At 35.6% G+C, this 16,988-nt stretch overlaps 3 protein-coding genes across 4 annotated transcripts; 1 reads left to right on the forward strand and 2 right to left on the reverse strand.

The window, feature by feature from the left end:
- On the forward strand, positions 1,215-2,319 carry LOC104733700. Its single transcript, XM_010453260.2, has one exon. The coding sequence runs from the start codon at positions 1,252-1,254 to the stop codon at positions 2,317-2,319; it is 1,068 nt and encodes a 355-aa protein (XP_010451562.1). The 5' UTR covers positions 1,215-1,251.
- Positions 3,461-6,372, reverse strand: LOC104732341 (golgin subfamily A member 6-like protein 22). Of its 2 annotated transcripts, XM_010451875.2 has the most exons (6): positions 5,709-6,372; positions 5,029-5,124; positions 4,813-4,926; positions 4,106-4,352; positions 3,806-3,843; positions 3,461-3,714 (listed from the first exon to the last, which is right to left on the reverse strand). In XM_010451875.2, the coding sequence occupies exons 1-6, from the start codon at positions 6,303-6,305 to the stop codon at positions 3,619-3,621; spliced, it is 1,188 nt and encodes a 395-aa protein (XP_010450177.1). In that variant the 5' UTR covers positions 6,306-6,372; the 3' UTR covers positions 3,461-3,618. The 2 variants fall into 2 exon arrangements, with proteins under 2 accessions (XP_010450177.1, XP_019089770.1); XM_019234225.1 differs by lacking the exons at positions 3,461-3,714; positions 3,806-3,843 and having other exon boundaries at positions 4,223-4,348.
- Positions 15,756-16,856, reverse strand: LOC104732342 (cytosolic sulfotransferase 1-like). Its single transcript, XM_010451876.2, has one exon. The coding sequence runs from the start codon at positions 16,815-16,817 to the stop codon at positions 15,834-15,836; it is 984 nt and encodes a 327-aa protein (XP_010450178.1). The 5' UTR covers positions 16,818-16,856; the 3' UTR covers positions 15,756-15,833.

Genomic DNA, 16,988 nt, shown 5'->3' on the forward strand with positions numbered 1-16,988 from the left:
AATTTTATCCGTTAGATTAAAGTTGACCTTATTTAGTACTCAGAAAACAATTTTTCGAAACTTGTTTATGTAGTCAAGAAAAGTTTATATATAATAAACAAAGAGGTGTAAGACATAGAGGTGTGAAATGTAAAGGTGTAAAAATTAATAGATGTGAAACATCGAGGTACAACAAAGAGGTGTAACACATAGAGGTGTAAAATAAAAAGGTGTAAAAATTAATGGATGTAATTTTTGAAACCAAGAGGTACAACAAAGAGATGCAAAAATTTAAAGGTGTGATTTTTGAAAGATGGGGGTGTGACGAAAAGACACGATTAATAATTTTAAACCGTTGAATTAAAAGTGGAACTAATTTCATCCATTGGATTAAAAGTTGACACAAAAAAATGGGTTTGCTATTATATATAGATTAAAACTTTAAAAGTCATGGCTTATTCATGTAAACTTGGATTTAAAATTTTATGACAAATATAACCTCCTAGTAATGTATTTGGGCTTTTTTGTTTCATGTACTTGAACTTTTAATTTTATTTTGTGTTGTTATATTGGGTCATTATAATTACTCTAATAACAAATAAAAGATTTTTTTAATGCATAGTTGTAACTTGTAAGTTCATATAAAAATCTATACTTATATGAACTTTTTCCCAACAGATGCAAATGGTTCAGGATGGTGGGACTGTGACTTGGAAGGTGTTGATTCCGAAGAAGTGGGACACAGTGAAGTGTGGGAAGGAGTTGGCTCAACAACATTCGGAGATATAGTTGATTGGCACTAACGAGTAACAACAGTCAACAGGGTCGGTCCATGTCTTTTTTATATCACACCTATACTAATTAGTAATTACTATGGTGTCTGTGAAATTGATTCGGTTTGTGTAAACAAATAGATTTGTTTTGGCTTGCTTATGGTAAAAACGTTAATTACCCAAAGATTTTATATAATGTTTCTTAATTGGAGAGCTTAACTTTTTATGCTCTAGGACATTTCCAAGATGTTTGGAAACTTAATGAGAGAATTTGGAAACTCAATAAGAATTTTTGGTATGGTGGAAGAACCCACTCCAGAAAAGGACTTGTGTAGTAAATGTAAATAACTCACAAAGACCGTAATTAATATATTGGAGATGGGAAACTTGGTGAGCAAGTTATGAATGGTGTTTTAGGTTGAGAAGATCACCAATTCTTCAATTAGGGGGTTTTTTTTTTTCTCTTCTATCTTGCTTCCCGTTAAGAAGAACATTATTCATGTCTTTGCTTCTCAATCAGCCATCGAAGCTCTGCTTTCGGAAACCTTTGTTGGTGAGATCCTCTCCTCATCTTTCTGATGGCTTCTCATCTTTGTCGTTGCCAATTTATTCTCATTCTTGTGCCTTGATCTGCGCTGACCCATGCGGAGGTAATCGCGGATTTGCCACGACTAGGAGGTCTGGTGGTTTCCTTCGAACCATTTCTTCTTTGAAAGAGAGCGAAGAGGTAAGTGAGAACGATAATAAGGTTATCCTGTGGATGGAAAAGGAAATGGGAACGATAGGATCATCCTGTGGATGGCTACCTACTTTGAAGGACGGCGTGTTGCGTCTCCGAGAAATGAATATAAACAGTGAAACAGATCCGAAACGCATTATGCTTCCTCCTCTTGTAACTCTGCCTCATTGCCAAACCCAATATGTCACCAACGTGGCCATGTCTTCTTCTTCTCCTCAAGAAGAGGACTGTGTTGTGGCTGTCAAGTTCCTGGGACCTCAGCTCAGCTTCTGCAGACCGGCTCGAAGCAACTCCGAGTGGGTCAACATCAGAATGACAGACCCATGCTTCTTCTCCTCCCCTGTCATGTATTCCAAGAAGGATGACATGTTTCGCATAGCCGGCTCTGGAGGCCACCTCGTCGGATCATGGGATCTCCACAACCCTAGCAACAACCCCAAGTTGCAGAGCTTGCGGTTTCAAAACCTTCCCAAGCTGTCCGAGACAAAACGAGACCTTTTGGATTCGTGCTACACAACCGAACACCTGGTGGAGTCAGTTACTACCACTGAAACTTTCATCGTTAAGTCGTACAAGAAGACCGCAGAGATCATCAAAGGTGTTCCGAGAAAGAAAACAGAAGCAATAATGGTGTTCAAGTTAGACGAACAAGGAAACGCTGTTTACACTCCAAGCCTCGTAGATCAAAGCATTTACCTCACCAACACTGAAGCTTTCTGTGTCCCTTTGAGCACCTCTCTCTGCTTTGGTCGACCTAACTTCGTCAGAATCTTTGATGTCGACGAACAAAGAATTTTCAAGCTGGCTAAACAAAAGTGGGATTGTTAGAGATATCAGTCTGGTATTGGGATTGAGTCTAGAGGCATTGGTTCAAAAGGTGTTCTTTGTGTTGTTCCTTTAGAATGTACTCTTTGCATGAAGGATCATAAGACCTTGGAATATCTTTTACAATTTGTCCCTAGGTTCCTAGCTAAAGGACACATAGTGCCAGACTAAATTTAATCAGTATCAAAGTTTTAACCATTCAGAACTGAATTCAACAAAATAATGCTACATATTAGTCTTTTGAATTATAACCAAACGAAATAGATTATGGAGGGTGGAATGGTATTGGTAGCCATATCAAATTAGTAAGTAAAATGAAATCATACTGCTACCTTGGAGTTAATAATGAGATATCAGTTTTGAGATGAAAATACTAAATCTAGCTGATCAAAAGTGGGAATTGATAATTTATGATTGATTGCTTCCCTGGAGTAAATTGAACGAAAGGGTCAGTAGAAAGAATAAGGTCTTAGCAGGTTTGTTCAGCAAATCAAGAGACATTTCAGAATATTCATGTTCCCTAAAATCTCAAACAAGATACATAGTATTTACCCCCATTACCAATTTTCTTATAGACTCATATTAAACACTTCAGATTCCGAACAAAAAAAAGCTCACTAGCAATAGAAACATCATCTTAGCTAAGTAATTGAAGAGCTTGCGGTTTCAAAACCTTCCCAAGCTGTCCGAGACCAAAACGAGACCTTTTAAATTAGTGCTACACAAGCGAACACTTGGTTGGGTCAATAACCACCGGTGAAACTTTCGTGGTTAAGTTGTACAGGAAGACCGCAGAGATCATCAAAAGTATTCCGAGAAAGAAAACAGAAGCAATAATGGTGTTCATGCTAGACGAAGAAGAAGGAAACGCTGTTTACACTCTAAGACATCGGAGATCAAAGCATTTTCCTCACAAATTCTGAAGTTTTCTGTGTCCCTTTGAGCTCCACTTTCTTGATGCGAGAACCTAACAAGGTCGTACTCTTCGATGTCAACTATGCAAAAGTGGGATTGTTAGAGTCACTATTCCATCTCAAAAAGTAGTTTGAAATCGAGTTAGTCTAGAGTCTAGAGTCTGTCTTCTCTTTTGAACCTTTGAAACATCTAATCTGTTTTTATATAATCTCTACGAGACTCATATATATAATCTTGCATAAACTTATATCAAACCTATCTTCTTTGAAAGTAATGCAAATATCATACTTCTGATATACAGAAGAAGTTGTACATTCGTATTCATAAACATACATATGATTCTATCATTCAAATAAATGTGTCTGTGTATTAAAACATAAACCTTGATTATATGTTTTTATTGCCGTCACAGACATCGCAAATTGTATAGCCAAGACCTTCACAGTACGGACACTTCGTATCTTCACCAACCCACTCCATAAACTACAGCATTGGAGAAGAGGTTCTCTGCTTTAGGCTACTTGATAATATACACATACACATAATCAAAGAAGGGTTGTTTTGATTTACTCACCTGCGGCTCAATGTTTGGTTCACCAGTTCCATCGCACTCTACACAAGAACCAAAATCCACATCAAGTCTCTATTTGGCATAATCAAACACTGTACTAGACAACTCTGCGCGTGAAGTGTTACTTAGAATATCGATTATGTTAAACCGAGATGCCACATTGGATGAAACAACCTTTGCCATAAGGTTGGTTTCTATTAGCAGTCTTAGTTGGCTAAATAATAATCCTAGGCTCCTAGCCTTCTATCTTAACTATCAAAGAACCGATGATTTTCACTTAACCTGGGTCGAGAAGGGATTTACCTAGACACATCAATCGACCCTCCCCTCGACAAGTGATGCACCTCGTTTTGGTGTTTGTAGATGTACTTCTGTCTACCGGTTTGTTCCTGCCAATGAGCCTGGAGGAATCTTCCCATCTGTTTTCTCCAAGAAGAAAAACCCGATTTTTAGTAACGTCAACCTCTCTGTCACTTTGGTCTTTTATGATTGATTGCTTCTTCTCAGGGACTTGTGTCACTGACGTAAATACTGCTCCGTTACCAGCTTCCTTGATCAAGGGAGATGAGAGAAAGGTTCAGCAGAAAGAATAGATCTTAACAGGTTAAGTAATCTAACAGTTAAATTCAGAATATTCATGTTCCCTAAATATCTCAAACAAGATAATGTAGTATTTTCCCCTTTGCTTAATTGTTTATAAGACTCATAGTAGACAATTCAGATTTGGAACAAATCTCACTAGCAACAAAGACATCATTTGAAGGACAGTGCTAATCTAAGAAGGTAAAACAAAACGGTCAGGCAACAAGTTGTGAGGCCAAAGCGTACAATAAGAGTCCATATTCGGTTATAAGAATAGACCGCATAACTACTGTGAAGGATTGCTACAAAGCTATAAGTAATTGGGACAATTATGACTGGTATATACTCGGGATAACTTAGATAAGTGTGGTAGAAACGAGCTATGATCTATAGAACAAGTAAGAAGGAAACTTCTTCAGTTTTTTTACCTTTTGCTTAATTGTATTTGCTTCATCCTTATCTGTCTCTGTATCCTCATCCATGAACAACTTCTGAAGGAGCTCTTCTGTCATTACCCCATCCTCACGTACGCCAAGCGATGCCTTTTGAAGCAAAACATGGACCGTGCCAAAAAATCAAAACCTCACTCGGAACACACGATAGAATCAACCTGAGCTAAATGCAAAAAAAAAAAAAAAACATACTTGCCAAGTCTTAACAGCACTTGCAGTCCCACTTGAGAAGCTGGAAAACTCCATATCCTCTTCACCCGAATAGAATCCTAATTTTAACAGAGCTTCCTATATCACACGGAGCAAAACAAACCATCAAAAAGAAACATTCTCCAAACACTTAAAACTCAAATCTCAAATCATCACTTAACTATTTCAAATCGCTTAACTAATTCAAATCATCAGCCTAATCTCTCAATCTAAGCTAATTCCAGTGATGATAGAACTAGATTCACTCGCCTTTGTTCTAAAACTGAGACAACAATTGTTTTTGTGTGTGCAAGCAGACCTGCAAAGCTTGAACATCGTCGCCTTCACTTCCAACCTTCAACGTCCTCCTCTTCTTCTTCATCTTCACCGGCTCCGGAACCCTAACTTTCTCCTCGGAAATAATCACTCGCTTCTCTTCTTCTTCTTCCAATTCCACTTCTTCTTCCTCAACCACAAGTTCTCTCGTATTCTCCAANATTCTCCAAACACTTAAAACTCAAATCTCAAATCATCACTTAACTATTTCAAATCGCTTAACTAATTCAAATCATCAGCCTAATCTCTCAATCTAAGCTAACTCCAGTGACGATAGAACTAGATTGACAGCTTTACTCGCCTTTGTTCTAAAACTGAGACAACAATTTTTGTGTGTGCAAGCAGACCTGCAAAGCTTGAACATCGTCGCCTTCGCTTCCAACCTTCAACGTCCTCCTCTTCTTCTTCATCTTCACCGGCTCCGGAACCCTAACTTTCTCCTCGGAAATAATCACTCGCTTTTCTTCTTCTTCCACTTCCACTTCTTCTTCCTCAACCACAAGTTCTCTCGTATTCTCCAATACCATCGGCGTGGCGCTTAATCCAATCTCAGAGATCCGATTCTTCTCCTTCAAAACCTGAATCAAAGCAGCGATATTCGAAATCGTGTCCGGAACAGAACTCCCCAATTGCGAATTCCGTGACTCTAGGGATTGGATTTTGAGCTGGAGATCCGAAATCTCTCGTAGAAGAGATTCACGCTCGCGTATCCATCTCTGTTCCTCTCGAATCCAACGTTGCTCCTCGCGAATCCATCTCTGCTCTTCCCGGAGCCACCGGACCTCTTCGAGGTCGTGGCCGGAGGGGTTTTGAGTGGAGAAGCAAATTATTGAAGAAGGAAGAGAGAGAAAGAGAGGGGAGCATCGAAAAGGTAGAGAACGAGTGGTGCTACTACGAGATCGTAGTGGAATCGGGAGAGAAAGAGGTAGAGAAGAAGAAGCCATTAGAGAGTGAGAGTGAGAGAGAGAGAGAGAACAGAGAGGATAGAGTAATACAGGTGGCGGGAAGATAATTTCCGTCTTTTATTATTATTTTAATCCTTTTCTCCAAGTATCTCTCTTGTGTATTTGTGTATAAAAAGCCCTTTTATTTTTTCGGTTGTAATTATAAGTAACGTGTTTAGTTTTCTAATTGGAATCAAACCGTTGAATTTACTGTTCGAAATTTAGAATCAAACTTGGGTCCTGATTGGCACAAGACTTTTAAAACTTTAAAATAAATAAAATACTTGACAGTTAATAATTTGCCAATCAGACTTTTATGATTTTTATTTATTTTAAAGTTTTGTAAGCCACTTTTTTTTTTCTCTTCGTTGTTTTCTCAGAATTTTTTTAAAGCCTCAAATTCAGGTTTTAAAATGACTTTAAAATTAAACAAATAGAAAAACTTTTAATTTTTTCCCTTCCTTTATATTTAAAATCTCTCCACAAGTTTATATATATATTTTACATATTTTCTTTTTATAAATTAATTATTCTTATTTTTTTCTCTTTCTTTTAAAATCCATTTTAATAATAATTATTTTTATTTTCATTATCATTATTAATATCTTCATTTCAATATATTTTAATAATAAGGCCCTGATTGGTAACAGCTGTTACTTGTGGCTGTAGATGCTTTGACTGTAACGACTTTGCTGTAGAGACTTTTGCTGTAGAAACTTTAACTGTTAAAACTTTAATGGTTGTTGTTTTTATTGTATGTTTTCATAAATATAAATTATGCTAAAAATAAATTTATGTGGCAACATAATAAATTTTATTTAAAAAATAAAAATACAAAAATGAATAGATAAATATTTTTAACAAATTAAAAAAATATAAAGATATGACATAATTGATTATGTGTTATAATTGTTTTTGATGCAAAAATAATTATGAAAAATGGATCTCAAAATAACAGAAATAAAAAATCTATTTTTAATGAATTATAATATATTTGTGATAAATTATACATAGATTGAAAATGAATGTTTTAATCATCATGAATAATAAGAAAGAGAAAAATAACAACAGTTTTATTATTATTTATTTTTTTACAGCAAAAAAAGTCTCATATTTGTAACTTTAAAATTTTGTACGTACAAACTAAAAAAAAAGTGGGCAGTTAGACTTTTAAGACTTTTAAAAATAATAAAACAGTAAAAGCATGATTGGTAAAATTTTGGCTTTTAAGACTTTAAATTAATTTTAAAGTCTTAAAAGTCTCTCCCAATCAGAGCCTAAAAGTAACAACTATAGCTTTAAAAATGTTTGTTACCAATCAAATTTTAACAGTTAAAGTTTCTACAGTCAAAGCATCTAAAGCTAAATTCTCTACAGCTAAAATTTTAAAGTTAAAGTCTTTACAGCCATAAGTAACAACCGTTACCAATCAGAGCCTTGATAAAAAAAGCCGCACTACGTGACCAAATATTTTAAGGAGATTTACTCAGATGTACTCCAAATTAGTTAATATTACCAGAACCAACAAATCTTTTTTTTTATTATTAGGATATTTCGGGTATTTTCAAAATACCCAACGTGCTCTTGTTTTAGGTTAAAGGAAAAAACGTAATTATAAAACTATTATTGCCACGTCGGTCCTGTTCGTAACCGTGTCGCCGGCGACACCTTTCAGCGACTCGAATATAACGTTGTTTTTAATGAGTTTTGAAATGAGCGACACGTAACGTAAAAGAAACAGTGAAAAATAAATGATTTTTCAGTCGCCGCGTCGGTTAAAACGATCGCCGGAAATTTCAGCGACTCTTTCTTCGGAGCTAGCGACAATAAATCCCAACTTCAGCGACTATTTATTTCTGATCAATCATGATTTTGCCTGTGTTTGCGTCATTTTTTCCGGTCGCTGCAGCTGTTTTAGCGTCACTCTTCCGAACAGGGCCGTCATACGTCACATCAGAAATCGCTGACATGTATTAAATAACTCAGCCGTAACGCGTTATAGAGGTAATGACGGCTGAGTTATGGTATATATGTTGGGGCTGATTTATGGAAAAAACATTTGAGTAAGAGCAGACGGCTGACTTAGAGCATAACTCAGCCAAGCTTTACGGCTGACTTAATGAAATCTGGCTGAGTTATGCTATAAGTTTTCTTTGGAACCTTTGGAGTTAGGTTTTAGTTGAAGTAGTGGAATCGGTCTCTAGTTCTTCTCTTGTAAGGACGTCACCAGTTTTATGTATGTAAGTGGCTGAAAATGGGTCAACGAGTGTCCACATGTAAGAACAGTTGATCTTGCGTGGTTTGTCTTCGTCGATATCAAAGTTTTTTCTTTGACCCTAGGGTTTTGTGCTCTCTCTATCTGGCTGGTGAGGTACTATGGGAGTTGTATTTGTGTCTCTAGTCGCCTTGGTATCTTGCTTCCTCCCTCTCGGTTTGCTTCTGGTTTGGCTTTGATGTGAGGTCTATCCGACTTTATTGGTGCTTCTGACGTTAATGGTTCTATAGCGAAGCTTTGTGAGAGTCTCTCTTGCCATTGTGCAAGGGCTTAGGTTTCAGTTTTTTAGATTTGTGTCTTTGTGTTTGATTGGAATGTGTCCGAGTATCATTAGTCCGAGTATCATTAAAATATCACCCGATAACTCGCAGTCGATAATGTCTGGGATGCATCTGAACCAGAACGCATCGACGAACACTTAGTGGGTTGAAATTATTCTGAAGTCCATTCCCTCACCGATAACCGAGACAATGATTGAAGGAGAAGAAACATACCAAGCGATGGTACCAACCATGTGTGAAGGTGAGACCTCAAATCAAAAGTATCTGATTTCTATTTGGAGCTAGCAATGATCGAGAAGGTGATGATGAATGAAGAAGAAGAGATCAAGTGGGATTCGTTGATGCTGGAGCAAGAGTTGAGCAAAGACGCTTCAATTTACCGATTGAAAAAAATGTGGAAGGTCAACCAAAATATCCGCTAATGGAAATGATGGATGAGGTGGTGGCTGCCGCAAACTCAAGGAGAAAATGGTGCAAACTGAAGATGAACAAGGTTTGAGATAACAAGAATCAAAGCTGCAGAACCACACCCCATCGAAATTGGACATGGAGTCTCTTGCAAATCCGAACTTAAGTGAGAAAATCAGTGGGAGCTTACATGAGCTCGCGAATAAAGAAAGTACAACTTCGTGATGAATCTAGTCGAATGGGTGGCGGTGAGCAATCAAGTGGGGCTGGGAAATCAAAGACCATGGCGACGACACCGAAATGCGTCAATGAAGGGCTGTCGTACTACTTATGATTGAGAGTATGTGAGTGCCCCATTTGTTAGAAACCTTAAACCCCATGATCCATGTAATCACGTGAAGTATGTACGCTTTTAACTCTTTTTGGCTAAGTGTGTAATCGGCTAAGTGTAAAGAATTTTGGTATAAATAGACTAAGGAAAAGAAATGTAAAATAGTGCTTGTATGTACTTAGAACTGTACTTAAGGTCCTGAGAGAACTCCAGAGGTAAGCGTGCTTGAGCTGGAGTAGTGTCAAGATGGATGACATTCCGGGAAGTGATTTTTGGAACTATGCAAGTGAGGACAAAACATAGGAAAATATTATGTGGTGATTTGTGGGGTCGGTAGCAAACTGGTCGTCAAATATTGGTAGACTCACGGGCCAGGAGTGGACGTGGGGTCCATTTAGAAAGGTGGGCCCATGTATTAGGAGTAGACATGGGATCCATTAAGAAATGACGGTCGGGACGTTACAAGTGGTATCAGAGGCGAACCCAGATGAGTGTAGAGTCGGGTGGACTCACACTGTCAAGGGGTGACGGTCTTGGTTCGCAATGAAGACGTTGCGATCTGTTAGCAGGATGAATTATGACACCCTTGTTTCAGGGACATGTGAAGAGGATTAAAAGAATTGATTTAGCCACCTATGTCACCAAAGTACACTTATCTTTTCGGTCAAATATCTTGAGAGAACTCCAAACTTAAGCGTGTTTGAGCTAGGATAGTTTCAGGGTTGGTGACCTTCCGGGAAGTGAATGTTGGAACTGTGCGAGTGATGACCAAACACAAAAAAAGATTATGTGGTGAATTTTAGAATTGGTAAAGAAGTCATTAAAATCTCTCGAACGTAACAAACATGCTGTCAAATATAGATGGACCCACGGGCAAAGAGTAGATATGGGTCCTACTGAATCCATGTATTGAAAATGAACATGAGACCCACTAAAAATGACGATCAGAGCTTTAAATATTGCTTTTCGATCTGTTCTTATTGCACAATTTGATGACTTGGTTTATGGCGCTACATGGACGTGTCCTAATTTTTGTATTGTGTTTTATTAATTGATGAATTAACCAGAGTCTTTAATTTATTTTGCAACAATATTAATACACTTAGACTCATATAGTTCATATAAAATACACATTTTACTAAACTTAATTATTATTTTATTAGAATGGCACTGAACATGGATTACAAAGCTAGATTACATGTAAGCTAATATATTTGTATAGATAGTCAAAAATATTGTTATATGTGATACCAAGGTTTGAATTAGAAATTTTGTTAAGCGTATTATTTTGATAATATTATGAAATGTATTATTCTAATTTTATATTATTATAGGGGTGTCGATCGACACCAATATTTTCTGGTTCCACCGGTTTTGATTTCTGATCACCGGTTTAGTGCGGTTTGGTTGATGAAAAACCTAGGGCTTTGTTTATAAGGCCAAAAAATCGAAGCTATTGAGAGGATAGCCAATTTTGTCGTTTTTTCCAAAGAGTTAGAAAGAAGAGAGAAAGTTCAGAGAGAGTTATGTGAATTCCTGGTGGTTTCTAAAGTTTTATGTGTCGTTTCTGGAGAATTCTAGCCTTGGAGTGGTGATCTAGAGTGGTGGTCGGTTGTGAAGCTTGTTGTGGTGCTTTGCTCCGTCGTGGTTGAGTCAGATCTTCCTGTTTTAAAGGTGAGTGCATGACCATGACTTATCTAAACTAAGATTTTTTTTTCTGTGATTATGTGACTTGTTTGATTGTTTCCCTTCCTTGTTTTGTGTGATTTGTGGCTCCTATGGCTTGTGATGGCCTCTGGGAGAGTCTTGGCCGCATTGGAGGCGGTGGAAGGCGGAGATCACACCTTCAGCTTGAAGAGAACGATGTTGCGGGGTCGATGTCAGCCGACACTAAGAGAGTGTCGGTTGAAACCAAGACGTGACGGCAAGAGGGCTTTGGCGAGTGTCGGTAAACACCATGTGGAGGTGTCGGTCAAAACCAGGTGACTAGTGCTGGTCGCCACCCTATGGTGTCAGTCGACACCATCCTTTAGCAGACAGCTGAATGCTTGTTCTTTTCATGGTTTGATTTATGATTGTTGTTTGATGCATGCATAGATCTTATTCCTTGTGAGTATAGCATAGTAGATGAGAGAATTGCCTCACTGAGTATTTGTGATAATACTCATGCATCTCAATTGTTGTTTGTGATGTAGGTAAAGACAAAGTGTGATTATGGAATCAAGAGGATGAAGAGGAGGATGTTCTAGTGGCTCGTTGATCTGTTGTCTGACTTTTGTTAGGTTGCTAAAGTGGGTTATTATAATGATATTAAGACGGTGATTTATTGCCTCTTGTTATTATTTAATTGATGGTTATTTGTTTGTTGGTTTGTTCATTTTTATTGGATTGTTGTTGGATGATTGTTAGTTTAATATTTTGGTATCTCCGTTGTTGGTATTGGTTGCTGTTAGGTTATTACTGAGTATGGGATTAATGTACTATTTTAATACTAGTTTTGCTTATGTACTTTTTTGTTAATTTTAGTGATTTAATATATCATATACCGGAGAACAATTTTTTAATACAATATTAATTAAGTCAGTTTGATTTCACATACTTTATATTGGTGTTGTTAAAATAGTAAAATGATGATTTAATCTATATTGAAGTATCATATTAATGATAGTTTATTTTTTAGTATTATCAATTCAATCATGTCATGTCAAATAACCGGTCATATAATATAATTCGTTTGTGTTATTTTAAAATTTTAATATACTTAAATATTCATATTTTTAAACTTTTATTAAGTTTAGATATATCAGTTATAAATTATAAACTTTTTAAAATTTTATAATTTACTAAATACGGTAAATTTACTATATATGTATGTTGAACACACACTTTTTATATTAATTAAGTAATATATATTCGTTTAAAAAATAGTTAATCCCAATATATGGAAAAATATATATTTTATTAATTTTATGTATTATATGATGATTCACTACATTTAAAATTTAAAATCATGAAGAGATGATAGGAGAATAACATTTTTTAATTTGTAATAAATCTTCTAAATATCTATATTAATTGTAGAAAATTATATATATGTGGATATTTAAAATATTTTTAATTGTATTTGGTTCTAAGAATAGTAAAGAGAGTTAACTAAACTTGTTTGAATATGAATATAATATTTAATGATAAATATTACCAAAAACATATTTTTGAGCAAAAAGTGCTGAAATATACTAAATTCAGGTAGACGCAAGCACACAGACGATAAAGCAGTATAAGCTACTACTGTAGTTAATTAATGAGTTGTTTTTTGGAGATGAATATAATTATTTTCAATAATAGAGTAGGTCGAATCTTGTTTGCTTCATCATATATATCACCAAAAAGTCCTAGACAGTGACTTACCAAGAAAAACAACTTTCATTTTTAATAATGCTACACTTGACCTTAATAATATTCCAGAAACATACCGAAAGTCTTCCCAAGATACGGAGTGAAGTCATTATTGTTTATACAAAGCTATATATATAGAAAAAAAAAAGTTATTCCCAGATTCAACAATGATATTGGGTTGCGTCAAAGAAAGTTGATAAAGGTACCAATTTGGAAAACGTTATGAATCATACAACAAAAGAACATAACAATGGAAGTTACTTTTACTAGAATGCATGAATGAAAAAAAGCACACTCAACATAAAAATCACTCAGATGTTTTTTAAACCTGAACCCTTGAAATTTCTCGTGGATGATCATATCGATTTTGTTCGCCATTTCAGTAGTGCAAGATTATTCTTCCCAATCATAAACTTCTCCTTTGCGGAAGTAGATACTGCGATCCAAGTTTGTTCCATGATATTTCGGTCTTGTTGATGTCCAAATTGCTCATGCTCAGTGAGCTCAAGTCCAAGATCTTCTCAACAGATCCGCTATGTATGTCTTCTTGAGTAAAACGACAACCCAAGAAGTCGCTTTATCATACAAATTCAAGGAACCTTACAAATTAGTGAATAGATATGAATAAGCATGCTAAATTGCTACCCTATCACTAGGAATGACGAAGATAAGAACGAAATATAAACGAATCAAAAGAAAATTTTATCGAAAAAACAAACGTCATAAAAAATTAACTTAAAAACAGGATAGTCTTCTGTCCACTGCTAGAGTTATATATTTATAATTAGTACCATAGCAATGGATGATATTGGAGTCATTATCACACTTGTATTATTTTAGCATCTCCTCATTAGCTTTTCCTTTTAGACCAGGTACTAGGAATTATTTTCACAGCAACATGGAAACAATCATGAAAACCAGTAACTACTGAAATAATGTTACTTTCGTTTGCAATATACGTCAAAATTTGAATCTTATATTCTGTTTCATCCATTCAACTAGTTGAAATGCATAATTGTATAATATATTTTAACTTGAAAAATTAAAAAATAACTGAATTTATTTTTTTTAATATATATATATATAATAAATATTTACTATGTCAAAAAATGAATAATGAAAAATGAAAAATAATTTAATTATATTTTTCTATTTTAATTGATTAAAATTTTCAATATTTAATGTGATTAAAGAGGGAAAAAAATCCTAGAATTCACAATTCATATAATGGAACAAGTTAGGATAGACGATGGGTTAAATGGAAAGTGTTAAACCATAAGGTGAGAAAGCGTTTTAAATGCATCTTGATATGTTTTTGACTGAACCGTGATCAAATTTCGTTACAACGTATGACTATATATTATTTGAACCACTGAGTTTTGCACTTGATTGTGCTTGTCTTGGTATGAGATCCCATGCTGCTAGCATGCAACATTCCGGTATCATGGTCGATTTCATTGATGCTACAAAGTTATATAACACAACCACTTTTCGATGATGCCACTGCCACCATTATCTATTATAATCAAAATATGCAAATAAAACAGTTATGTTAACCCTTTTTTTTCATCAACAACATTCGATACCAAAAATTGAATTCCGTTGATGACACAACAACGATACAACCACAAACTTCTAAACTACAAATCCTGACATAACAAAATAATATAGTCGCTGTGAAAAGTCAATGTTGGAGGATAACTCCGGTGAATAATGCTAAGAATCCTGCGATGGTGGCTGGTGATTCAGTAAACTGATGTTTAGACAACGACGACGAAGGATAAATTTTACTTTTTCATTTTAATTATTTTTCACTTTTTCCATTTTTTTTTTTCAACCTGTTTCATCGGATCAAAAATTAAATTTAGGTCAAATTCCAACAAAAAATGGTATTTTGCAGTTTAATAAAATGTGTTTACCGGTTTACTGATGGTTTCATCTGGGTTGATTAGAGATGTAGGATTTTGGATTTAAAAAACTATGTGTAGTTTTATAAAGATTAAACTTTTTGTTGTGTTTTTTGAAGAGACAAAAAGTTTGAGTAGGAATGCTGAGAAAGCAATTAGTACAGGGTGGAATAATGGGGCAATCCTTGGATTAATCATAAATTAGTACTCCCTCCGTTTCAAAATATATGATGTTTTAAGCAAAGCACGTAGATTAAGAAGATTTTACTTTAACAAGTTCAACTAGTCAGAAACAATACTGCATAATATAAAATACTAAACTAATCTAAAAGTTGTATTGAAATTTGAAAACATCCTATATTATGAAACAACAAATTTCTCTAAAACATTTTATATTATGAAACAAACGGAGGGAGTATAAGATATTAGTCAACGAGTTCTTTGGAGATCATATGTGGGGTGACTAATTAATAATCTTTTCAATGATAGAGTAGGTCGAGTTTTGTTTGCTTCTAAATATTTAACACCAAGAGGTCTTGAGAGAGTGGCCTAATTAAGAAAAACAACCCTTCTTTTCAATAATGCAGCACAAGCTACTTGACCTAATATATTCCAAAAACATATCAAAAGTCTCCAAGATACCGACCGAGTCAATTTAGTGTTGTTTATATAATTTGTTTCGGGTAATCTGAATTTTGAAGCAAAATTTTATACGCATCTTTCACGTAGCTATAAAGAACCACACAAATATTCCGAAATTCAATAATCATGACATTGGTTTGCGTCAAAGAAGTTTATAAAATTACCAATTTGGATTTTGGAAAACGTAATGAAGCATACAACAAAAGACCATAACAATGAAAGTTATTATTATTAGGATACACGTACATATGAAAGGAAGAAAGAAAGCACACTCAACATAAATATAACTCAGATTTTTAAACCCGAACCTTGAAATTTCTCGTGGATGACCATGTCGATTTTGTTCGCCATATCAGTAGTGAGATGATTCTTCCAATCATCAACTTCTCCTTTGCGGAAGTAGATACTGTGATCCATGTTGTTCCACGATACCCCGGTCTTGTTGATGTCCAGGTTACTCAGATTGCACAGAGAGCACAAGTTCAAGATCTTCTCAACGGACCCCCTATGTATTTCTTCTTGAGTGAAAGGACAACCCAAGAAGTCGGCAAGTCTCATGACCTGGGCATAAGGCTCTTCTTTGAGATCCTCGTACCTTATAAAAAGAACATGCTTTGGGTCTTCCAAACTTCCTTTCCAATAGCTCAAAACATGGTCCCAAACAGGTCCATTATTGTCAACTCCTTTGCAGAACGACTCGACTATAGAGTTGAGACTGCTTATTTCAGCTTCTTTCTTCTCAATTTTTGACCTAAAATGCCAAAGCGACACTAATACATCCTTGGCGTTCCTGCTCACGTAGACGATCTTGCAAGGAGAGTCCTTGAGCGGCTCTCGAAGAGTATGCAACGGCATGTGGGTTGAGAACAACCTCGGAGATGATGAGATCTTGGTCAGGTCCGGTGTTGAGCTTTTGAGATACAAATTCATCTCGAGAAATGGTACAAGACCGTGAGGGCTATCAGAGGTAAGAGGATGGCTCTGAATACCATCCTTTGACCTATGAAGTAAAGCGACTGTGAGGGCCTTGAGCCAAGTCGTTCCAGACTTGGGGTATGAACTGAGTATTATGTCGGTGTCAAGCGGCTTAAAATGTTTCTGGTAATCGAGGACTGCGTGGAGATTCTTTTCGTAATACCAACATCCTTGGTAGTTGCATAGCTTCTTCCCTTGGACGTTTATGTCTGAAGGAAGTGAAGATATTAAACTTCTGAATTCTGTTCTTACGTCGTCATCGTCTCCAATGTTTCTAAGAGGCTCCGTCTGATTCATTTTTTTTGTTTTTGTTTATCTTCTCATTTAGCCTATGAGTTTCTGACACTATATAGCACAATCGCAACACGTCACTATTTACAAACGTATTGTTGTTGACCAAATGAATTATTACTGACGTGGTGGTTAAAAAATAATTCAGTTTATTTAAAAGCTCTTTTGAAAATAATA

Source organism: Camelina sativa, chromosome 12, assembly GCF_000633955.1.
Source record: "Camelina sativa cultivar DH55 chromosome 12, Cs, whole genome shotgun sequence".
In the NCBI taxonomy this organism is placed as follows: domain Eukaryota; kingdom Viridiplantae; phylum Streptophyta; class Magnoliopsida; order Brassicales; family Brassicaceae; genus Camelina; species Camelina sativa.

Excerpts from the sequence above, each read along its gene's own strand:
- LOC104733700 (XM_010453260.2), top strand. The coding sequence starts at position 1,252 with ATGTCTTTGCTTCTCAATCAGCCATCGAAGCTCTGCTTTCGGAAACCT.
- LOC104732341 (XM_010451875.2), bottom strand. The coding sequence starts at position 6,305 with ATGGCTTCTTCTTCTCTACCTCTTTCTCTCCCGATTCCACTACGATCT. Across the intron at positions 4,927-5,028 it reads GTGCTGTTAAGACTTGGCAA|GCATCGCTTGGCGTACGTGA; the intron begins GTATGTTTTTTT and ends TTGCTTCAAAAG. Across the intron at positions 4,353-4,812 it reads CAAATACAATTAAGCAAAAG|GAAGCTGGTAACGGAGCAGT; the intron begins GTAAAAAAACTG and ends CCCTTGATCAAG.
- LOC104732342 (XM_010451876.2), bottom strand. The coding sequence starts at position 16,817 with ATGAATCAGACGGAGCCTCTTAGAAACATTGGAGACGATGACGACGTA.